General features: G+C 43.9%; 1 protein-coding gene across 1 annotated transcript in view; it reads left to right on the plus strand.

The window, feature by feature from the left end:
- Positions 1-490: 490 nt before the first annotated feature.
- MED12L (mediator complex subunit 12L) overlaps positions 491-24,507 on the plus strand; it is a 315,454-nt gene continuing 291,437 nt past the window's right edge. The window contains 2 exon segments of the mRNA XM_039855087.1: positions 491-734; positions 1,585-1,815. Coding sequence (XP_039711021.1) covers positions 1,717-1,815 — 99 coding nt within the window. The 5' untranslated portion in view covers positions 491-734; positions 1,585-1,716.

Here is a 24,507-nt window from a genome sequence, read left to right on the forward strand (position 1 = left end):
ATCATTCTGGGCCAAGTGCGAGCGCATCCTCCCGGGAGCACTTCCCGTGGGGTCTCTCGGGACAGGTCCGGCCCGCCCCCGCAGCTCTGCTTTCTCAGCGCTCGCGGCAGGTGGCCCAGCATCTTGGTGCTCGCGCCCCGAAGCGAGCGGGTGCGCGGGCGGGTTGAAGGACTAGAGTCTCCCCTGGAGGATCACCTCCCTCTTTCCACACGCCCGGCGCAGGTGAGATTTCCGGCTCAGGCTACTGGGACAGCGACCTTAGGAGAGGTCGAGGCAGAAAGCACTGCCCGCGACCCAGAGAGGGTTCTGGGGCTGCCCGCTCCCTCGCCGGGATTCACCCCAGGGCCGGTCCTGGCGCCGGGGCCCGCGGGCTGCGCGCTCTGCGGCTGCGAAAACCCGGAGAGCCGGATCGGAGCGCGCTCGCAGCCAACTCCTCCGCGGTCCGGCCGCCGAGCTGGGCATGCTCAGTGCGGCCGCCGCGCCGCCGTCCGCCAACTCGGAAGCTCGCGCTCCGGGGCCGTGGGGGCGAGAACGCCGCCGGCGGCGAGCCGGCGTCGCCCGCCGCCCCCAGACAGTGGCAAACTTCGCGGCGTCCCCGGAGCTCTCCCGGACGAGACTGATACCTTACAAATAAAATCAAACCCGACCGCCCCCATCCCAACCCGAATCATGGAGGCTGCGGTCGCCGGACTGCCGCTGCCGCCGGCCCCTGCCCACTAGGCGGGGACCAACAGGTAAACTGTTGGGGATGGGGATGGGGGTGGGGGTGGGAGGAGGGGCGGCGGCCGCGGGGGAGGGCGGCAGGCTGGAGGAGCCCGGGACGCCTGTGGGCTGGCTGTCCCCGTCGGCGCTCACAGTCAAACCTCCTAACCCCCTCCCCCAGCCACTGGAGGGGCAGCAAAGGGTTAAGTCGGCCCCGCGCCACCGTGAGCACGGCCCCCTCTAGCCGCCGCGACCGCCAGCTGCGCGCTTCGGCGCCTGCCCGGAGGCGCCTATGCGCCACCGGAGCCCAGCGGGCGTCTAGGAGGCACCCCGCCGCTTCCCCACCGTCCGCATCTTTGCCTCCCCCATCCCCACCAGGCCTCTCTCTCTCTCTGCCCGGGCCGGGTCCGCGCCCGGGTGGCGGGGTCTGCCGGGCGCGTGGCGGCGCAGAAGGATCCCTGACGAGAAGAGGGGCGGGGGCGGGCCGCTCCGCAGTCTCTTCCTTGGATCCGAGGGCCACCCTTGCCTGCGGCGGCGACTTCTTCTGGCTCACTGCTCATGCCACAGTGTGTTTTCTCCTCCTCCCCTCTGTGCCTCCTCCCACCTCAGGCCCTGAGCCAGGCTGGCCTGGGTTTGGGTCCATTGGTGAAAAAAGTCACACGTTCCTATCAGCTGCTCCTCCCCCTGGGGACAGGGTAGGGGGGACCGGAGGCAGGCGCTGCGGAGGACTCAGGCAGACCTTCAGCCTCTCCGCCGCCGCCACAGGAGCTGTGCGTCCCGGGGCTCCTGCGCAGCCGGGTGCCCGCCGAAGGCTGCCCCCATCAGTGCGTGTCTGCGTGCCTGGCAGCGGCAGCATCCAACCTGCTTTATTCTTGCCTGCAGCGCCACAGCGAGCGAGCGAGCGAGCGAGGAGGGGGAGAGACGGAGTCTGTCTGCAAGTGCTGCTCCCTGGTGCTCAGAGGCGGCTGCTCCAGCTCCAACTCTCATTCATTTCGCCGGTTAACATGAGAGATCATGGCCGCCTTCGGGCTTCTCAGCTATGAGCAGAGACCGCTGAAACGCCCCCGACTCGGGCCGCCGGACGTCTATCCGCAAGACCCCAAGCAGAAGGAGGTAAGGGCGCCGGCGGCCTCACAGGCAACGGGGGCCGCGCTCCGCAGCGCTGACCTCGGGCCAAGTTGGCCCAGCCGGCAACGGCGGTGCAGCGGGGGAAGGGTCGGGGAGGGGACTGGCGGCGGGGGCCGGGCTCAGGGCTGGAAGACCCCTGGCAGCGGAGACCGAGCGGCCGTCAGTCCCCGCGCTCCACTGGGACGCTTGCTCTTCGAGTTCAGGGTCGCTTCTCAGTTACCCGGCCTTGCACGGCATTACCGGGCGCTTCATCTGCTTCTTTGCCGAAACCCTCCTGCTTGTTCTTCCCCGCTTCTGCCTGCTTTATTTTTCTCTCCACCGCTTCGTTAAATCGTAAACTTTTTGAAAAATGTTGGAATGCAGTGCATCCAACACAGGTCTTGGGTTTTGCGCTAGCTGAGTAGGGACGGGTGTGTGTGGGGGTGGGTGGGGACCTTTTCTGTTCAGAGTTTCCAGTTTGGAGTGAAGTCGTTTTTATCGAGGTGATACACATTTAGCTCTTTGAATGTACTTCTTTCTGTGGCCTCTCTCCTCATTCAAAATCAATATTTAGGGGAAACACTGATTTCGTCCCTGGAGGTGATTGGCTTAATCGTCGGAGGCTGTTTTGTATATGTAAAAGCAATTGGGTTACTTTGGAAGGGAACAGGAACCGGGATTGCTTTTTTTTTTTTTGAATGAAATTAATTGGAGAAACCTTGACTCTTGTACTAGGTACGCTAGCTTCAGTGACTAGAGTAACCATGGTATTTTGTAGCCATGTATGTGTTTGTCAGTAGTTAACAAGTAATTATGTAACAACTCTCCAGTTATAATGATTATTCTTGGCTACATAATTTGCCCAGGGATTTGCCTTTTTTATTTTAAAGATCACCTGCTACCCAGCTGTGCTTTCTGAGTTTGCCAGTTGCAGCCCACCCACCCATCCTGTTTTCTTCAGCTAAACATGAATTGAGCATATTTCAGAACTTCTCTTTCTGGGAATCTAAAAACTCTCTATTCAAAGTTTACGGGCCTACTGACATCACAGAAAGGGCTTTTTGTAAAGAAGGCAAGGAGGGGTCCTTAAGACTTCCCTTTTGATAAATGTATCTATTTCAGAAATAGAGAAAGAATGTTCTAGCCAAACTGTTTTGTTAATGTTTCTGAAAAATAAGGAATGACAACTTCTTTTAGAGGTTTAGCACGTTAAACATGTTTGAGCATCCGTGGAGTAATTCAGATTGAAGCTGGAAAGGTTTTACTGGTGGTTCTCAGCTGAGGCTTTACATGAGGATAGGAGTTTTGATGAGATTTTGCAGGTTTCTTTCCCACCCATCTTTCTCCCTGCTATTCTGACCCAGAATAAAGCTAATTGTTAAGGACTGGAAATAACAGACACTAAGGAGCAAGTGTAAAGAAAGTTAAAAATGAGTGGCAGGAAATTCTTAAAGTTTTGGTTGGGACAGGGACATTGATTGGCTGACCTTTATCATATGGTGATTAATGTCATCCTACATCTTTCTGAGGGCAGCATAATTGGTAGTATCTTCCCAGTTAAGGGATGGTGGCCTGGATGCCATGTGGGCTTAGCATTGTTATTCCTCAGGTTGACACTCATTCAAGATTGGGGCCTCTATGGTTCTGGGAAAAATAATTTGGGATTTCAGGATCTTACAACATTTTATGGAATTCTAAAAAGTGGAAGTTACCTTAGAGTCTACTTTTTTTTAATATGTGTGTGTGTATATATATGTATATGTGTGTGTATATATACACACACATATATATACACATATAAACTTTTTTTTTTTTTTTGACAAAGTGAACTGAGGCCCAGGAAAGCTACCTGACTTAATCAAGATATGTGGTGAATAAGCAGGGGAGTCGGACCACTAAATATATGTCAAGACCAATACTGTGTTAAGGATGATTTATGCTAAGTCGTGTTGTACCAGTGTTACTCCCTTTCACCCCAAGGCAGCCACATTTTATCTTTCTGGAGCAGAGTTAGAGTTTTGTGTGACTATAGCCAAATTTGAGTACAATATGGAACAGGTGCTTGGCTGTTCTTGGGTGGTGGTGTGGTGAGCAGTGTCTCACAAACTTCACTTATTTATGTGTTGCCTTAGGATTTCTACTCTATCCCTGAATCACTTGCTCTTTTATTCTAATGATTTCTTTAAATTAACTTTTAAGAAACTTTTTACATTTCATGTATACACATGAAATCATGGATTTGATGTGACATGTATATCACATATAAAATGTATATATAACTTTTAATTTTTATTTACCTGATATCACACACACAGTTATATGTATTAAAATGAGACCATAATATTAAAACTTTAAAAAGTTCATCTGTGCAACTAAAACCACTATTATGTTCCATTAGAGATTTGTGTCCCACGTTGTGAGAAATACTGATTTAATGGAAATAGTGTGGGCTTCCAAGTTGGAAGACCTGCATTTGGATTCTGGTTCCACCTCTCATTGTGTGGCCTTGGGCAAGTTGCATAACTTCTCATTTGTTCTTTAATATAATTGTGCTTTTCAGAAAAATTTGGGAACCCAGGTTCTAAATTAGCATTACATTTGCATGAGAAAAACCCTCCTCTTGGTGGAAGCTATTATTACTGTAACTATAACTTTTTATTGTTGTTAACCATTGCTAATAGTGTTCTGGAAAATAGTTTCCAGGGGATAGGATGGAACCCTTGAAATGAATGCCCCTTGCAGAGAAGTATGGAGGGGGAGGGGAGAGGGAGAGCTGCAATCTTTAACCTGGTCATGGACTGGTTATGTTCATTGGCGACAGTGCTATGGATCAGCAGTGCGTGGCACTTTATCATATATTGGGTTATAATACTTTGCTCTCTGGAAATGTAGACTGTCATCAAGCTGTAAAAATAGGGAATCAGAAAATTAAGAGTCATCCTTGATTCCTTCTCCATTGCATGTCATAATACATCTATCAGAACATCTGATCTAGTCCAGTTACCAAGTATATTTCCAATCCATTCGCTGTTATCCAGTTTAACCAATATGCTTGACTTTCTTTCTGCTTTGGGCTGACTTTTCTCTGCCCTAGAATTCTTATACATGTTACTCTGTCTGCCCCGACACCTGTCTGCCTATCACCCCCACTGTTTCACCCTGCTCTTCTCACCTTAGCCTGTGGTAGGAGAATAGGCTCTAGAGCTAGTTTGCCTGGGTTCAGATCCTGGCTCTGCTATTTACATACTTCTAGCCTTCTTGTGCCTCAGTATGCCCTTCTCCAGGGTGGGCATGGAATTGTTGGAAGATTACATGGATAATACATGTAAAGCACTTAGACCAGAGTCTGGCAAGAATTCAACACTCAGAAATTTTCTGTTACAAACTACTGTCAGGCCTGCCTCTTCATCATTTAGGTCTCAGCCCAATGGCCTCCGTGAATATGTATTTATTTGCATCTTGCCATCCCTCTTAAAGGGGCAGTTTCAAGGATGAGAGCTGTTTCAGGCATCACTGAAATACCTGGCATCTAGTGCAGTTAGTTCTTGGGATGCTGAGGGCATGACTACTTGGAATGTATGAATGAAAGTGGGAATGAATGAATAAAAAGAGAAAATCCGATGACTGAGGTGTTAAGGAAAGTCTAGGTTAAAGCAGAAATTATCTTTGACGTCTACTTTGGAGGCTACAAAGCTGAAAGCAAAATTAAACTCTAGAAGTAGGAAGGAAGAGTTTTACCCTGTGGTGGAAGCGGCCCAGACAGCTGAATAATAAATACTCTTAGGAAATCAAATTAGTTAGAAAAGAGTTTGGGGCAATAGTGAGATTTTTCAGGAACCAGAAGCCATAGAGCCCTACCAGCAGAGTCTGAGGGGAAGATGGTTTAGTGTGCAGTGCAGAAGCTGCCCATGGACAAGTACAGCATGACTTGGGAGGGGTTAGAGTGGGAATAAGGGTGAGTGGTTGTGGTAGTATCTGCATCTGGATAACCCAGAACAGCAGTAAGGTTCATTGGAAACAGAAGGTTGTTTTTTTCAGATTCAGTAGGTATGAGATGAGGCCCCATAATCTGCATTTTTAACAAGATCCCAGGTAATCTGATGCTACTGGTCTGGGCTGTATTTGCGAACCCTGGCCTAGAGAGAAGACATCCAGTGCTGCAGGGGGCTAGAGAGCTCTGCCGAAGCAGGTAGGGCAGGATTAGACTTCTGTGTCTGGCTGAAGTTGCAGTAGTTTGGTTTAGCAGCCAACTCAGCCAGAGTTTGGTGGGCTTTTCCCAGAAGATGTGCTCTGTCTTAGTTCAGATCTAAGGGAGTGAGTCAGGAAGTCTCAGTCCCTCTCCAGTGGCTTTCCATTACACTTGGAATAAAACTCAGACTCCTTACGGAGGCTGTCAAGGCCCTACCGATTTGGCCCCTGCTCTCTTCTGTAACCACAGCCAGTAGCCAGACCACCTGGCTTTGAGTTCTGGCTCTATAACTTACTGCCACTTTGACTCAGATCTTACCTATGTAATGGGATTCATATTTGTTTCTACTTTATGGGCTTATTGGGAAGATAAAATGAGATTTGAACCGTGCCTGGCACACAGACAGTGCTCAGTACAGGCCAGCTACTATTAGTATCATCCCTTCCTTGCTAAATGATCCCGGGGCTTCCCATTGTACTTACAGTAATATCCACAAGACCCTTGGAGAGCTGGCCTTTGGACCTTGAGTCACCCTTTCCTGACTTGCTCATCCTCCTACTGGCTGTATTGTAGGACCACTGGTCATTTCTCTCTTCCAACAAGTCAAGCTTTTTTGTGTCTAGGTGCCTGTCTGTTGCTGTCCCTACAGTCATATGTCCTGTCATTTGCCTCTTAGAGATTCCCTCACCAAGGAGGTCTTCCTTGTAACCCATCTTCCTTATCGTTGCTAGTTCATTACCTTGTGTTAATGTTTTATAGTGCTTGTCACTGTCTGAAAGTCCATTATAAGGTTGCTTATTCTCTCCATGGTTTTCCTTCCACACCTGAATGCAGGCCGCATAAGAGCCGGGCTTGTCTGTGGTGTCCACAGTTGTGAACTGCCAAGTGATTAGAGTAGGTGCTCAGTAAGTGGTTCTCAAAGAAATTAGTAAAATACAGAAACAACTCTTACTGAGCAATTGTGAGTATTTATAACATTTAACTCTCCCAGTGCACATTTTATTTTGGTAAAGACTGTTCTTGTTAGCATCTAAAACTCGTAAAACATTAAATGCTTATTTTAGAGACAGCTGGAGATATGGGGTGAGGGGAAGTGAAAATTTGTTTCTTTATAATCTTTGAGAGGGAGGATGTTGATAAAGTTGCCTGGGAAGAGAGGACAGGTTGGCCAGTTGCCTGGGGGACCAAAAGACAGAGGTAGTTAGGGAGAAAGCTTCCTCTTGAGATTAATTGGCCATCAGAGACCTGCCTGACTACCAGTGTTCTGGGAAGGGCACTGTGTGTTTCACTCTTGCCTCATGAGACTCTTAGGCCAGAATCCATGTAGGAAGCACTGGGTCAAAGGCCCTGCTGCTCACAAAAGTGTTGCTACCCACACTTTGTGGCCAAAGAGGAGGAACTCAGGTGGTAGTTATTTTTCAGGGTCTGCCAACACCTGCAGCAGAAGCAAAGATGCTTGTTAAAAATGCAGATATATAGTGCCCCACCTCCACCCAGACCTGCTGAGTAAGTATTTCTGGGAGGAGGTTGAGGAATTTGCATTTTAAACAAACTCTCCAGGTGATTTCTAATCACTTGAAGTTTGAGAATCTTAGAGAACATCACAGACCAGACTCCCCCTTACTCCTACCTGCTTTCACTATTTGATGTATTTTAAAATTTAGACAAATATACTATTCGAAGTATTAGTACCTTTTGGTACAAAATAGTGCACATTTAACTACTTTTTCTCCCGAAGTTTTAACACCCATGGTTCCCAGCATAGGCTTGTTTTCTGTCAGCTGTACATGATTTATAGCAGAGCAGAATTCTATGCCTTGGTCTTTAAATATCCACAGCTCCCTCCTGCATGCACTTGGCTAAACTGGGGCACAGGGGAGCAGCTCTTGCTTTGTCCCACGAGAATGTTCTTTGAACTTGTTCTGGACTGCAGAGTTTGATTCTGGGTCTGGGCTCTCAACTGGGCTCTTTGGGGATATATGCAAAGCTGTTAATTTGGGGGTACAGCCACCATCTTTTAGTCAGCTGGGTATTTCACTTGGATTGGCACTTGTGTAAATGAAATGTGATTCTTTAAGGGAGCTGGAGGACCAGGAAGTGAAGTCTGAAAGGCAGATTGCATTGGCTGAGGACTAAGTAGGGAAAGAGAGGAAGATGAACAGAATCCTTGGATTTTAGTTAAACCAGTTAAAAGTGCCTGTTGTGGATGTGTGCACGTACATGTGAAAACAAAGCAGAAGTAGAAGAATGGAGTAAGTGGAAGTTGGAAACTCCAAGAATTGTGATATATTTCTTCTGAAGCTCTCCTTTATGAGCTTCTGAGTCCACTGTGAGGCTTCTTGACGGACTGGGCAGGAGTTAGTTGGAGGGATCCATTTAAAGAGTGAGCATGATGAACAGTTACCTTTAGTAGTGTTCTCCGAGCAGCACTGAAAGGAGTTGGTTGACTTAGCTTGGAGAAAAGCTGACATCAGGGTCTTAGTGGGAAAAGCCAGGTAGGGGGAAAAAGAATCTCAGGGACGTACAGAGGGAGGTTACTGCCTCCTACACATTCCTCCCTGAGAAGAGAATGTGGAAACACTTGGACTTTTAATTGTCTTTAGATAATTTCTGAAGCTGGGTGATGATGACAGGAGAATTCGATATACTATTTTATTTCTCCATAGGAAAAAAGAAGAATGTCATGTTACAAAATAGCATGATTTCTACTTTAAAGATATATGTCTACGTAATCTGGAAGGATTATCATCCACATGCAAACAATTATCTCTTGAGGATGGGATTAAGGGTGATTTTTATTTTCATTTTTATACTAACTTGTATTTCAAGCTATCACAATAAACATGCACTATTACTGTCATTAGAGGAAATAACTTAAAGATAATTATTAAATAACTTTGAGTTTACAGGTATGAGTCTTTGTTGTGGGTTCCAAACCAAGCTAGAGCCCCTTTAGCTGATGCATAGGCAGAGAGATTTTGCAGGGTTGTCAATACAGATGCTTATGTACCTAATGCTGCTCAAAGTGTGGTGAGGCTGGAGTGAGGGAGGGCTCTTATGTGAAATTAAGCTCTGCTACTTGTGCTATGTGATTTGGGGTGCTCTGTCATTTTCCTCATTTATGAACTGTGGAGAATACTACCGAACCATGTATAGTGTTTTAAATATGAAGGAGTATTATAAACTTATTACCAAATGCGATGTATAAATTCACTGGTGTACAGGAGCAGGCTTGTACCAGTTGATTATTAAAATTTTAAGAATTTCGCGAACTGGTTAATATTATGTTGGAAGCTTGAAATCTGGCATAATAGGAGTATTTTCACCAAGGAAATTGGCAAACGCTTCGAATTAGGGTTTTTTGTTTTTTTGAAAGCTGATTGTAAAGCATTAGCCAGCACACCACTGGGTCTAGTTGTATGTGACAAACACTTGGTTGGCTACTTCACCGTCATTCTTATCCGAGGTTTCCTTTATCTGCTTCCTACAATTTTTTTTTTAAGCCAGATCTTTACTTTTCTATCCTCTCTTGCAAGTTGGAGTGATCAGATGACTTAATTACAGCTAGAGATTTAATGGAAACCTATTACAGGACTTCTGGAGAAGAATTTTTCCTCACTGAAAAAAGTGCAGGCACAGGGAAAGAGTGTTCTCTCTCAATGCCTGATAGCTCTTTAATTTCCTATCTTTGGAAAAGTAGTAAGAGGATGTGAGTTGGAGCTAGAGCACCTCTCTGTGACCATAAGGCTACAAGCCTATGGATGAAAAGCCAACACAAGAGGAGGTGATTGTGTGGCTTTATGAAATGGTAAAAGCTACTAAACTGACCTTGGGACCACCTCTCCCGGGACTTCTTGTTAAGTAAACAATAGACTTCCACGTGGTTTAAGCCATTGTTGGACCAGTTGTCAATTTCTCATAGCAGAAAGCATTCAAATGTTACTGGTTCTTCCTATATAAATTTTGACACCTTCAAATCATCACAGCATGAGCCCCCCCTTTTTTTTTTCAGAGAATACACACTCCCGGAAGTCTCATACTCTCTGGCTTCTTGAATATACAGCAAGAGACACAGTGCCTGCAAGGCGTCCGTCAGGCAGCACTGTAAGTCTTGCCGGGTACTGTCAGAAGCGGAGGGGAAGTGGAAACGACTCCTGTATTTATTTCTACTTTTAGTAAAAAGAGTTCTGGTGGGAAGTGGGGAGAGCCCTGTTTTGTTTTGTTTGGAGTGGGAGATTCTGTGGATTTGTACCATTTTGGGGGAAAACCAGGTATGTTTAGATCTAGAAAGGAAGTTAGGGATGGGTTGTTCTAATTTTGTCATTTGGTACAAAAGGAAATTGAGCCCCAGAGATGTTAAAGTGACTTGTTAAGGCAGATCTGGGCCAGGCACTTATGTGCCCTGATTTGTTCTTGCACCTTTACTTGGCCTCCCCTCTGTAAACTGCCTCCGCTTCTGGTAAACACCTTCATGTTGCCCTGGCAATGAGCATTGCTCTGCATTTTAAGGCACCTAGTGCCTCTGCGAGAGCTGAGGACTATTCAGGTCACCATTTGGTCTTCTCAGAGCTTGTCGGAATCTTATGTGGTGTCTCCTGGGCAGAGGGAAGAATATGCCTGAAGCTCAGGCACTCTTGTCTTTGTGGTTTTTGGTGGAAGGTTCCCAGTCCTGTCTATGTCCTCTGGTGTAGAAGAGTGTTCTAGCATTGGCATTTGTGGGCTGTGTGTGTTGGGCATAGTTTTTATCAAGTTTTCTTTTTGTTGGTTGAGATACTCCTTTATGTATGGGTAGCTGTTTTGGAGATAAAAACACACAAGCTGTACCACTTGCCCACTTCTGGGGAGAAGCACTTAAAGAGCATTTCATGTGAGTGGATCCCCCTTAGTTACGCAATGTTATGTCCCTGAGGAGAGGAGAAAACATTTTAGCCCCTGGGTTTTATTTTCCATGTAATGAAACATTACCATATGTATGCATGCCAAACAAATTCAGTTGTTTGCCTACAGTGGCTTCATGATCACAGGGCCCAAGACTTTTGTTTTCTATGGTGTCCCTGGCTTTGAACACAGTGCCTACCTTCTTTTATGAATGAATGTAAGACTAGACAAATGCTAGGAGTATTGGATATGGTCTTGAGCCACCAAAGACTTCAATGTAGAGAAATGATTTTTACTTGGGGGTGATACCCCTTCCCTTTCATCAGCAGCATCTGAAGACATTTTGAGTTGTTATAACTGTGTGTGTGCACACACTCACACACACGCTGCCAGTGGAATCTAGTTGGTAGAAGTCAGAGATGTTGCTAACATTCTCCATTGCTCTGGACAGCCCTCCACAACAAGGGATTATCTGGCTTCAAATGTCAGTAGCTCGAGGTTGAGAAACCCTGGTCTAGAAGGAGTTATGGACTTGTGAAGGAGAAGTATAAAGTTTCAGATATTCTTTGAGAGGAGTGTACAAAGCGCTACAGAAGCAAGAGAGAGTGGCTCAATTTTTAACAGGACGTAACAGGAGGAGATTTTTGAGTCTGAGACTGGAGCATGTATAGGAGTGGATGGGGCCGAGGATGTGAGAAGAAAGTAGTTCTTGGAAGAGGGAGCAGCATATACAGTCACAGGACTGAAGGAACTTGGGCTCTGGGCCTGAGGCATGGTATAGAGCGTGCAGGTGTAGGGGAGCTGGGTTGGAGTGGGAAAGAAAGATGGGATCAAGTTATGGGGACCTTTGTATGCTGTGTTGAGGCATTTGGATATTGTGGAGGTGTTAAGGGTGTTAAGGAAATGGGATTTAAGGTTACTAAGGGCTGCAGTTTGAAGGACTGTGGCTCTGAGGGTCACGTTGAGGTAAAGACTGACTAGTTAGGTGGTCACTAACATTCCAGGGCTAAGGGTTGATGTATTTGTTTCTTGTGGTTGCCATAACAAGTTACCACAAACCGGAGGCTTAAAATGATGGAAATTTATTCTTTCAAAGTTCTGGAGTCCAGAATCCCGAAGAAAGTGTCAGTAGGGTCGCACTCTGGAGGCTCTAGGGGGAGAATTCTCTTCTAGCGTCTGGTGGATCCAGGTGTTCCTTGGCTTCTCTGTGGCCACGTCAGTCTATAGTTTCTGCCTCCAAGTCCATGTTGCTGCCTTCTCTGTGTGTCTGTTCTTCTCTGAGTGTTTCTTATAAGAAACACTTTATAAAGACACTCGTTATTGGATTTAGGGCCCACTGAGATAATCTAGGATGATCTCATCTCAAGATCTTTAACTTAATTACATCTGCAAAAACCCTTTTTCCAAGTAAGGTAACATTCACAGGTTCTTGGATTTGGTATGGCTATCATTTAGAAGTCTGTTTTTTGGCCTGTGGAAGTTGGGGAGCTTGGGAAGAGAGAGGAGAGGATTTAAGAGACATTTGAATGGCAGGATTGACAAAGTGGAAGAGAGAGAGAGATGGGAATAAGAATATACCAACATTTTTAGCTTAGGCCACTGGTTCCCAAACTTTTTAATCTTAGGACCCCTTTATAACATTAAACTTTTTTGAGGACCCCATGGAGCTTTTGTTTACGTAGGATATATCTCAATATTTACTGTATTAGGAATAAAAACTGAGAAATTTTAGAAATATATATTAGTTCATTTTAAAACAAACTGATTTCATGTCAAAAAAATTTTTTTTATGAACAATTGTTTTTCCAAACAAAATGAAATTGTTTTACATTTTTGCAAATCTCTTTAACGTCATATCTAGTTCTGCATTCAGTCTGTTACAATATGTTGTGGCTGAAGACTATGAAGAAAACCTGGCTTTACACAGATATATATTTGGAAAGTTCTTGGGAATCGCAGAGGTCTTAGACATGGAGAACCACTGGTTTACATAGTTGGATAGGTAGATTGATGCTGGTCCCAAAATTAACACACCATTGAAAACGAAAGAATGTGTTTAATTTTTTTCCAAGAGTAGGGGAGGTGGGGAAGGGGAAAGAGAGTTCATTTTTGAATGTTTTGGATTTGAGATGCCTCTGGGGAATCCAGTTTGAAATGTATAGTAGTGGAAGCTAGAATCTGGATTTGGATGTGATATGTATGTTCATAGATGTTTGAAGTCATGGCTGTGGTTATCTGTTAGGATTATGTGAATAGGTGGAAGAGCAGGCTGACTCTGAGGCTAGAACTCTCCAGGGCTGGACTTTTGGGGACCCAGTCAGCAGGACTTCAAGGAGAGCAGTTGGAGGGAGATAGGTGTGGGGTGATGAGCGGCCTGAAGAGAGTTACATACGGTTTAGCAGCCTCTGTTTTTAGAACCTTGGCACATGTGGTACTGCCTGCCTTGTTGCCTTATTCCTGTTATCACTGCAAAGTAATTGTTTGCTCTTCATCACTCAACACAGTTTGTCTTTGATTTATTATCTGCTCTTTCGCCCAACCAATGCTAAGTTCCATGAAGCAGGGACCGTGATGTTGCTTTTATTCCCCACCGATAGCCAAAGGCAAAGTGAGGGTCTGGTATATGTAGGAGTTAAATATTTGTTGACAGGATCTGGTAACCAGGCAATCACTAGCAAAGGGTTATTAGAAACCTGGTAAATTAAGATGTAGTACAGAGCACAGGGATGCCAGCAAGTTTAAAGACGGTTCTTGCCTTTGAGGAACTTTGAGTGAAGAGATGACAGTCCCTATGTTCAGAGCTTCACTGGGGTGGTGAAAGGACAAATGAGGGAGGGGGTCAGTTCTCTGGAGGGATTAGAAAAATCTTCAGAAATGTGAATATTTTCCAGGTGACAAGGCCTTCTGGGCAGAGGGTTTGAATGGAGGCATAGAGATGGGAAGTAGGATACCATCTTCGGAGGAATTGCAGAAAGTTCAGTAAATCAGGAGTATATCAAATCTATAAACTTGATCTTGTCTGTAGATCTTGGGGACAGTTAAGGGAGAGGAAGAGATTAAAATTGCTGGAGAGAAGAGGGATTATCTACTGGAGCAAGGCTGACTTGGTCCTGGGGCCAGGGGATTGAGGACCCAAGGACAGTGTTGCCTTCTCTATATATACTGTGTTCTGGATTGCTGCCTTTGAAAAAGAGGCGTGGTAGGGCTGTTTACATCGTTTACCTTGAATTTTCTGCAGGCACTTCTAGCATCAGTTGGAATGTACAGAGATTTTCCTCAGCAAGAATAAACTCAGCCTTCATTGTACATCCAAGGTGCCACAGCTCATCTATCCAAATGCCACCTTGTCGATTAAAATTTGGTAGACTTTGCTGCTTTTCTAGTCATTTTGTCCCTGGATTAATCTAATGAGATTGAGATTGGGACTATCTAAGACACTGGCAGCAGTGAAAACCTAACAAAAATGTATTTTGTCTGATGTTGTTGAAATTTTTCGCTAAGATGATGGTTTACCTAAAGATATGAGGGCCCATCAAAACTATGTCCAAGGCTGAGTGAAATAATTTATCATTCTCCTGAGTTCTGCAAGGAAGGTTAATATTGACATTGCTTTTTTTTAATTTTTTTTTAAAGCTCCACACAGTGCTATGTTAGTATACAATATGGAAAATATTTTTGAGGTTAGACCTGTTTTTACTTTTTGGACAGTTTTAGACTAAATGTCAACTCCCTCTTAAAAAAAGATTCTTTATGAATTGGAGACACTATTTACATTTCTGCTACCATGAGATCTACTTTTAAGCCATTATTAAATAATTGAAATGTTTTTGAAGTTATATTTTCATTTACTTAGTACTCAATATATGTATACCTCCTACTGTGCTAGGTGATGTGGGGGTGTAGAAAAGAAATAGCAGCTTGCTATCTGTCTCCTCTAGAACAGCACTTCTCAAAACATCTGTGGTGAAGGACCAGTTTCTCTTTTTTTAAATTGACTTTCAGTCTGTTGCACTGAATAAATATATGATGAAAATGAATTACTAGAAAAATGGAATGCTGGTTGAATTTAGTGGCCAAAGTTTCCAAGCGCTCGTTCTCAGCTTTTGCACATTTCTTGTTGTGGGCCTGTAATGGTTTTGGACCACACTCTGAGTAGTGCTGCTCTAGAAATTAACATCTGGTTCACTGACACACACAAAGCATTTTAAAAAATGACTAATGTATTAGTTTTATGTACTTTAAATTGAAGAATAATGTATACAATTTCACTACGGCGTATAAAGTGTCACTTTGCGTCATGATAGCCGATGTTGATTGTGGTTATTCTGAATGTTTTACATGTCTGGTTTTATGCTATCCTTACGAACATCTTTGAGGTAGCTACGATTATCTCCTTTTTACAGATGAAGAAACTGAGGCATAGGGAAGGGTTACTAACTTGCCCAAGGTCATTTAGCCTCATACTGATGGAGCTGGAGTTGGACTTCTGAGTCCCTGCTGTACCCATTCTGCTGTCTTTATAGTGAGGCTAAAAATGCTGTGTGAGTTCAAAAAAGAGGATTGGAATACTTTGGAGGTTTCACTGGAGGATGGAGGGTATGAAGGACAGGATCTGAGTGAGTGGGGACATGCTGCCCCCTTTCATAAGAAAAAGCTGGAAGGTTGGATGAGCAAGGCTCAGGGGAAGAGCGGCAGTGCCTCCAAAGATCAGGCTTGGAGTCCCAGCAGGTTGGGGTGTGGGGGTGGTGATGGGCTCACGAGATTCTGCTGTCCGATTTATTTCATTAGCTCATGTTTAATAAATCCAGTGGGGGAGAGTGGATCTAGGGAGGCCACAAGGTAGGTATCTGTAATCAAAGCACGAAGTCAAGAGAACCTGACTGATCAGGCCTTAAATAGGGCTGGAGAAAAATTGGCAGTTGGTGGCAAATTGGTCAAAGGAAAGGAAGAAGAGAAGAGTGTGAAAATGCTCTGACTTCTTGGATGCTGTTTGGCCAGGGCAGTTGGTCCTGTTGCTAGAGGACCTCAGGCGGACATGTTTTTGTGCCCAGTCTTCAGTGATCTGACCGGTATCTAGAATTTGGTGAATCGGAAGGAATGTTGAGACTCCTCTCTCCACTTACCCTGTGACTTCCAGCATGAACTGGTTTTCTTGAAGGTCTATGACTGAAAAGGCCTGTGTACCTTTGGTTTATACTGCTTGTCTGTGCTTTGTATCTTGCCCTTGATACCTGTTATCCACCTCACATGGGCCACTTTGATGGTGGTTAATTGCCAGATTTGCCTGGAAGGCTGGCTAAGCTCTTTGGAAGAGGTGGGGATGATCAAGCTCCTGAAAATAAAGAGGGCAAAGGCCGAGAGGTGTTCACAGAGGTTAACATTAACACTACATTTTTAGATGTGGACTCGGGGACATTTGTTTTCTTGGCTCAAAAATGTAGGTTTAGCCTCTCTGTTTCTGAGCAGTTGACCTAAAACAAGACCTAAAACAAATTAACAAAATCTCCTACCACCAGTAAAAAAGAGACATTCTCAATTTCTGTTCCTTCTCTCCCAAGCAGGAAGAAGGATGTCCTGCAGTTTTACCCAATTTTTCCTGTACCATTTTATCGCTATCACCCAGCAAGTTTTCCTTTTTCATGAATTTGTAATTCATTGGGTGGAAATCCCACAACACACCTTCTACAGGTGTTTGCCAACTGTGGGGTCAGGAATATAATTAGGTTGGGGGGGGTGGTCAAGGGAGTCAAAAAGTAAACAAAAGGAGAGTGTGTGATGGATGGTTTACTGGATAGTTACCATTCGAGGTCAGAAGCCATGGCTTGTGTGTGTGTTCTCTGACCTTGGGTCACCACCAGCACAGTAGGAGGCAGATTCAATACTATATAAAAGATATGATTTGTAGGAAGAGTTTATATTAGATGTGATCACAATGCAAGAATTATATGGGACTGTGATTTATCTGAGCAATGGGGCCTCTAAAGAGGAAACTATATTTTGAGGCTGCCTTAAATAAAATTCAGTTACCTCTTAAGTCCCTTTTCCTACTGTGTAATTATGCAAATCTAAAAGTTCAAGTATTTTTCTCTGGCAGTTTTCCTGCGGTTTTTCCGACAGCCATATCCAGGTGTTTGATATTGGAGGGTGACATGCATTCGAATGTGAATTAATGGGATTCAATTATTTAGATAAGAGTGGAATAAATGCTAAGTATATTTAGATATAATTTGAAGCAAAATTTCTCCCATTTTAAAATGGGGAGAAGGCACTGCCTATGTCACTAGGCCACTTATGGCTTGAGGGTTATCATGGGGAATGAACACCTCCGTGGGCTGCGTGTGTTCAGCACATCATCCGTGGTGCACATTTCATCCAGTTCATTGGAGAGCTGGTCGTGTGCCTGATTTGGGCCTATATGTGCTGGCCTTACAAAAGATCTTAATTATTAATGACAGTGATCCTGATTTTGAAGTACTTAGTGTGTGCCAGTTATCATATGTGCCAGTCTCACATATGATTTTCACTTATTCTTTACAATAGGCATGTGAAGTAGTTGGAGGTATCTCCATTTCACAGAAAAGAAGGGAGCCAGGATTCCATTATAGGTTTGTTGATCTCCTCAAAGCTCTTGCTGTCTTGGAGACCACATTGGACCTACTGGAGGCTTGATTCTTACCTGGGCACTTAACCATTTCACTTCTGCCCATCTCTCAGCCTCAGTGTCTCACCCTGTAAAATGGAGACCCATCCTGCCTAGGCCACTTGGCTCTTAATGAGGATGGGCATGAATGTGCTGCTTATGGCCAGGGAGTGGTATTATCATTACCATGATTTTATTTTTTTCTCTTTTTGTGTGCTTCTCAGTATAGGTGTGAAGATGGGACTTGTTGTTCTGTGTCGAGCTCATTTTCTTTTGGTTTTGTCTAGGTCCCCACCATTAGTGATTGAAGGTCTGCAGGTGTCGTTTGAATGGGGGTAAATATTAATAGCAGCGTAGATGAGGGTGGATATAGAGAGCTGAGTTTCAGATGTGGCTTTGATGCAAATGTGGCCCTGGTGTTCGAGATGTTAGAGAGTGAGGAGGAAGTGCTAGGTTGCGATTTTGGGGAGTCCTGTCTTCCCTAAGTCAGTCTGGCTCATTTTCTTGGCCCTTTTCAGGAGGAACTTCCCCGCTTCTTTTGAAACTTCTCAAACTGCTATTAAATAACACCTGACGTAGAAGCGATGCAACATAAATTACTCCCTATTGCTGTGGTACAGGGCTGGCTGTCTGCTTATCCAGGGCCAGTGATAATGCTTTTTTACACCTGTTGTGCACCCTACAGATGGCACTCCTGCTGCTGCTTGGCCTGGGTCCCGATTTCAAAGTGTGGTCTTGTCCTGTGGGATAGAGTAGAGCTTCCCCTCCCACCTTCCCTACATGTATGTTTAGTTTCTCTGGGCTGCCATACCAAATACTGCAAGCTGGATGGCTAAAAATTCATGGATATATATTCTCTCAGTTCTGGAGGCTAGAAGTCCAATCCAAAGGTAGGGCCACACCTAGAAGACTCTAGGGGAGGGTCCTTCCTTGCCTTCGCCAGCTTCTGTAGTCCCAGGCATTCCTTGACTGTGGCAGCATAACTCCAGTCTCTGCCTGTCTTTCCTCTGAGTCTTTTCTCATAAGGACATCAACTATATTGAATTAGGACCCACCCTAATTCAGTGTGACCTCTTTTTGATTATATCTACAGAGACCCTACTTCCAAATGCACAGGTACAGGAATTAGGGCTGACATATCCTTTTGAGTTACATCGTTCAACCTACAACACTGTGCCTAAAAGACCTATGTCTAGACTCCCCTCTGCGTGTCCTGAGTTTGTCTGGTACTGGACCTTACCTTCTGGGTCCTCCTGGCTCAGGAGGTCTTAACTTCCCTTCTTTCCCCTCTCAGGAACTTTAAGCTATCAACCATTTTCTTTTTTTTTTTTTCATATCAACTACTCTTCACTTCGATTTTTTTTTTTTTTTGTGCCATCAAAACATGCACAAGGTCCTCACATTTTAGATCTTTCTCCACTCTATGACCCGATCGTCCCATCTCTCTCCTCTTTCTCCAGAATTCCCCAAAGCATCCTGTGTGCTCACTGTCTCCTTCACTTGGCACTACTTCTGCTCCTTCTACTCTGGCTTTTGCCCTCGTTCCGCCGAGACGCTGCTCAGGTCACGAGTGACAGCTGCATTCCCGGCAGCACTTGCTCCTATTGATCACCCCCTTGCTGCGGCAGTGTCTTCTCACAGCTTCTGAGGTAAAACAGTCCCGGTTTCCTTCTCCTCTCTCTGGCCAGGCCATCTCAGTATCCTTTGAAGGCTCTCTGTCCTCTACCTGGCCGTTAAATCAATATTGGATTTTCTGTAGGGTCTGTTCTGGGCTCTTGTCCCCTCTCCTTTAGGTGATCTCAGCCACCCCAGGCTTCAGTTACCACCTATATGCAGACAACTCATAACTATTATGACTCCAGCCAAGATGTCTCTGCACTCTAGACTTCTATATCTAAGTGCCTGTAAGAAACATCTTGTTATTTGTCTGCTATGTCAAACTTACATGTAAAACTGACCTTGTGATCTGCTCCTCTTCCCTCCAACCCCTTTCCCCCAACTCCGCAGTACCTGTCTTCAGATATTACCATCCCAGAAATGTGGAGGATATCCTTTACAACCTTACTCAGTTATTCCATCTAACACGTCAACAAAAGTCCTGTTGAGTAGCTCTCCTAAGTATCCCTCCATAAACCCTCTTCTCTCTGCCTCTGTCACTACCATTTTGGTCCTAGCTACCATCATCTGATGTCCTGACTCTTATGAGAGCCTGATAACTGGTCCCAGGCCCCTTGCCTGGATCCTCCCATTTAGTCTGACCCTACTCCAATCAGTTTGTTCACAGCGCAGACCTATTCAGGTCATATAATATCATCCTTCTGCATAAAACCTTTACTGTTCTTATGATAAAAACAGAAGTCCTTCCCTTGGTCCACAGACCTCGTGTAGTCTGCCCCCACCCACTGCTCAGTCTCATCTCACACCTGCCTGTCTTCTGCTCTTGCTGTGACAGCATTCTTTCCTTCATCTTCCCAGCCCTACAGCCTTTACACATACTCTTCCTGTCTCTCCTCTTGTTGGGGACACATACCTGTGATTGTTATGCCTTCCTGATGAACTTTATCATTACGATATGCCCCTCTTTATCTTTGGTAATGCTCTTTATCGTGAAGTCCACTTATCCAGTGTTAATATAGCTACTCCAGCCCTCTTATGTTTATTGTTTGCATGGTATTTATCTTTTTTCATCCATTTACTGTCAACTTATTGGTCTTTAAAGTACAGCACATACTTGAGTTTTGCATTTTTATTCATTATGGCCATTCTCGTCTTTTGATTGGAATCTTATTCATTAACATTTAATTGCCATTTAATGTAATTATTGATATGGTTTGGTTTAGGTATACCATTTTACTATTTGTTTTTTCTGTGTCTTTTCCTGCTTTCTTTTAGATTATTAAACTTTTAAAAAAGCACTTAACCTATTGATATTTTAGTTATACCTCGTCACATGGTTTTTTAAGTGATTGTTCTAGGAGTTATGATATGCATCCCTAAGTTTTCACTGTCTTAGAGTTCATATGGTATCACTTCATGTAAAATGCCAATCTTGATATCGTAAGGGTCCTCTTCCTAACTCCTACTTCAGAGTCAGAGCTCAGCTCAAAGGCCACTTCTTCAGAGAATTCTTGTTGGACGTCTCAGAAAAGGTGGAGCCCCTGCTGTGTGCACTGGGAACAGTCAGTGTGTCTCCTTAGGGCATTTATCACACTTGTAGTTTGCTAACTGTGGAATTCCCTCCCCCTGTGACACTGCCCCCCCCCCCCCCCCCCCCCAGTGCTTAGCACAGTGCTGTATACTTAGTTATTTGTTGATTAAATGAAGGGGAGCCCTGAGTTGTGGTTTGAAGAAGGCAAAAGATTTCATGATAATGTACTCCAGGGGATGGGAACGGCATTATGTAAGGCTGAGAGGTTGAAAAGACAACGTATGTGGGAAGGAATATAATAGTCAAGTAGATTAACTGAGAGTTAAAATATAAAATAAAAAATAGCTCTAAGTTTTTATAACAATAGCCACCATTTATAGAGCACTTTAAGGGCCAGGCACTGTGCTAAACTCTTTGTACGTGTTGTCTTACGTAACTTCAGCCCTGTGGGTTATTCTTGTCTCATTTCAAACAGATCAACTGAGGTACAATGAGGTCATTTACTTTGTTCCCAATCACAGGTAAGGGCTCTGCATTCACACTTGGATCCTCGTGATCCTAACACTTAGAATGGAAGCAAGACCGGGAAGCAGAGCTTGACTATCCAAGGCATTGAATGCCTGTCCTAGGTAATAGTGCTTTGATTCTGGGCCAGAGTCAGGTGGAGAGAAGGCTCAGAGATGTTATGGAGGGTCTGTAGACTGTTGTGCTAGATGCTTTTATTCTTTAGTCTCTTCTGAAAAAACTGGAAAGCCCTCTGAGGCTTTCGAAAAGGGGAATGCAGAAAAGGAAACCCATTTCAGGAAGCTGCACCTGGAAGAATTCAGGCAGGCTGGATTGAGGTGAAAGTCCAAAGAGAGGAAGGGTAACCTGTGAGCGGCAGTGGTCAGGGTGTGCTGTGGCCGCGGCCACAGTTTAGAGAGGTGGCTGTGTATTTTAAAGGAAGGAGTAAATGTGAGACATATTTTGACAGAAATACAGATAGCGTTGGTTAATGATGAGTTATCAGTAGAGAAAGATTATTCCCTTATCTTTTGGGTCTTTTGTATCTGCTAACTGTAAATGTTGCCTAAAGACCATTAAATATATCCATGAGGGGCATTATCATAGCCTTGTTTCTCAAACTGGGATCTGCAGACATCCTCAGGAATCTGGAAGAATGTTCTTTTTAGGGAGAGGTGGACAATGCTAGGAAAAATAGTTATGAGGCTGTTTTTAAAGTTTTGTTTGTTTTGGGTATGGCCGTAGCTAACACAGCCTGTCTGACTAGCACATAGAGGAACATTTTTCTACTTCTGTGGCATGATCATCCCTGGTGGGCATTTCTGTCTAGTTCACTGGGTCACTGAGTTAGTTTGTTAGATGTGAGTCGGTGACTGAAGAAATTGGGTGTCTCTGCACATGTTTCATGCATTAGATGAGAAGCCTGGAGGGAGTTAAGTGTATGTATGTACAACTGTGTATATGTTTGTGTTCACTTACTATCTGCCTTTCATATGGTCATTGAATTGTACTAAACTGACTTTTTAAAATCTTCTCGAGTGAGAAAGAGCTTACCCAATTTCCAAACTAACATCAAAATGTTTTCACTTTCCTGAAGACATGTTTTATTGAAATTAAAAGATTGCTTTGAGAGTGATCTAAAATATATGAAATCATTTTCTAAAGTTCAAGGGAAATACGTGACATTTATGGATGAATTTGGAGTTTATCAAAAATATTGGGGGTCTGATTTTTATACCAGTATTGAATGTGAAAATGCAAGGTGAACAACTGGCCTACCACATGGACACGAGCCAATTTCTAGGCTTTTGTTTCTGTGTGTCTCTGGATACCTGTCTCCTCAAAATTGCTTTAAGCCTTGTTATTTTAGTTAAAACCAATGACAAGAGGTGTGAGAGTCCTCTTTCCTCCACGTTGAGGTTACTTTGGGACCAATTACGCTTTTAAAACTGTTGAAGTCCACATGTGTGGTGCACAGCTGCCCTAGGCTACTGGGTGAGGACTGTGAATTCTTTTCTCATTTGGCATTGTCTCTTGACTGAGTAAATATTAGGTCTCGCACATGTGTTGTACAATGTTCCCTCGATGCTGTTAAGGATAAACATATACATTTAAAACTCTGAATTCATGGCGGTTCTCCTCCCAACAGTTATTAAAACTATTTTCTTTTATTCCCCATGTTATACAATAGGTAATTTTTTAACCTTTAATAAGGGGTCCTTTTACTGGAAAAGGGTTAGCACTGCCTTTCTTGTGCCCAGAGTGCAAGTCTAGGAATGAGACCCCCATTAATAGTTGGGCCTGACCCCCAAGTTTTTGAGGTTTTAGTTGTCTCACCTTTGCAAATAGGCAAAGTAGCAGCTGATAAGAATTTTTGACTGGGTGTAGTGGAAGTTGTTTAAATCTCTGTAAGGATCATTGTAAGAATTTTGGTGATTATTCTCTTCTATTTAGAAAAATCTTTGAAGAGGTTTGTTAAAAGATAAACTGAAGCATAATAAAATTTTGGGTATTTATATGAGCAAAAATCAATTCAAATTGGGTAGCACCAAACTGGAAGTGATTAGAAGTGCTCCATTGATGGGAGCTGGGGAAAAAAACTTTTATAGAGAAAAGGTGGAAGCAGAGTAAGGAAATTGTTGTTTATAGCGTAAACCTTAGTTGGTTGGTTGTGATTGGTTGTCCTTAGCTTTCAATTGTTTAACCTTGAGGCATTTACAGGCTTAGATTTTGGTTTGCTTATGTAGGCATCGTCACATTAGAGCCATCTTAATCTGATGGCATTTAGTTAATTTAACAGTTTCCCCTTTGGTCACATTCTTGTACAGGAGTGGCACTAATACCAGATTTGGTATTAGTGCCACTCGCAGCACCATCAGAGTTAAATTACCCTTTTCTCATCTTGAAACTCATAGGTTATGGTGTCAGATCCATGGAAGAATAGCTTTTACTCTTTATCCTGTTGTTCATCTTGTTTCTGATTCTCTTTAAGTGCAGTGAGACCATCTGATGTGTTGCTGATGCTGAAAACATGTATTTAAAATCTTCGAGAGACAGGGTGTACGCCAGGTTGTCTCTAATTATGACTATTAGGAGGATGATACCAGAAGACTGAAGTGTACTCCCTAGCCAGGGCCCCCATGAAGCAAACCAGTTGATGTCAAGTAAATCAAAGAATGTACCTGATGAGGTATCAACCTGTTTTAGCCTTTTTAGTCACATGCTTGCTTGTTAATTTCTTGTTCGAGTTTCTACAATACCAGAGGTCTTGATCCAGGTACAACAGGAGATATTTGCTATGGCACAGATTCCTGCTTTGTTAGCTAACAAGTAGTTCAAAGCAATTCTGTTACCTAAAACCACCTTAGCAGGAGAGCCTAGGGACTTTGTTGTACAGCTGTGGTCTTAGCATTAGGCTCAGCATTGGTTGCCAGAGTTGAGGATAAGTTTCTGATCATATGTTTTTACTAATTCCAAGCCAAGGAAGAAGGGACTGTCCAAATGATGCCCATCCAGAGTGGTTAACATCTGCCGGTAAACTTCTTTTTGGTTGATAGTATAAATTCTAAAGAATGGACCAATGTTGAGTCTGTGAGGTATTATGAAGTACAGTGGAATAGTAAATACAGCAGGAGCACATTGTTCTTTCATCCTCCAGTTGTTAAGACAATGAGTTGCCCAAACCTCCACATTAAAAGGAGTAGCCAGGAGGTGTACCGTAAGTATTAGCATATCAATAAAAATACATCTCATTGTTTGGGAGAAATTTCGGGTGTTAGCATCATTAAACTAAGACTCAAATATGGTATTACCACATATTGAAAGACAGCCTAAATATAT

The sequence above is a fragment of the Pteropus medius genome, unplaced genomic scaffold (genome assembly GCF_902729225.1).
Source record: "Pteropus medius unplaced genomic scaffold, Ma_sr-lr_union100, whole genome shotgun sequence".
Lineage (NCBI taxonomy): Eukaryota > Metazoa > Chordata > Mammalia > Chiroptera > Pteropodidae > Pteropus > Pteropus medius.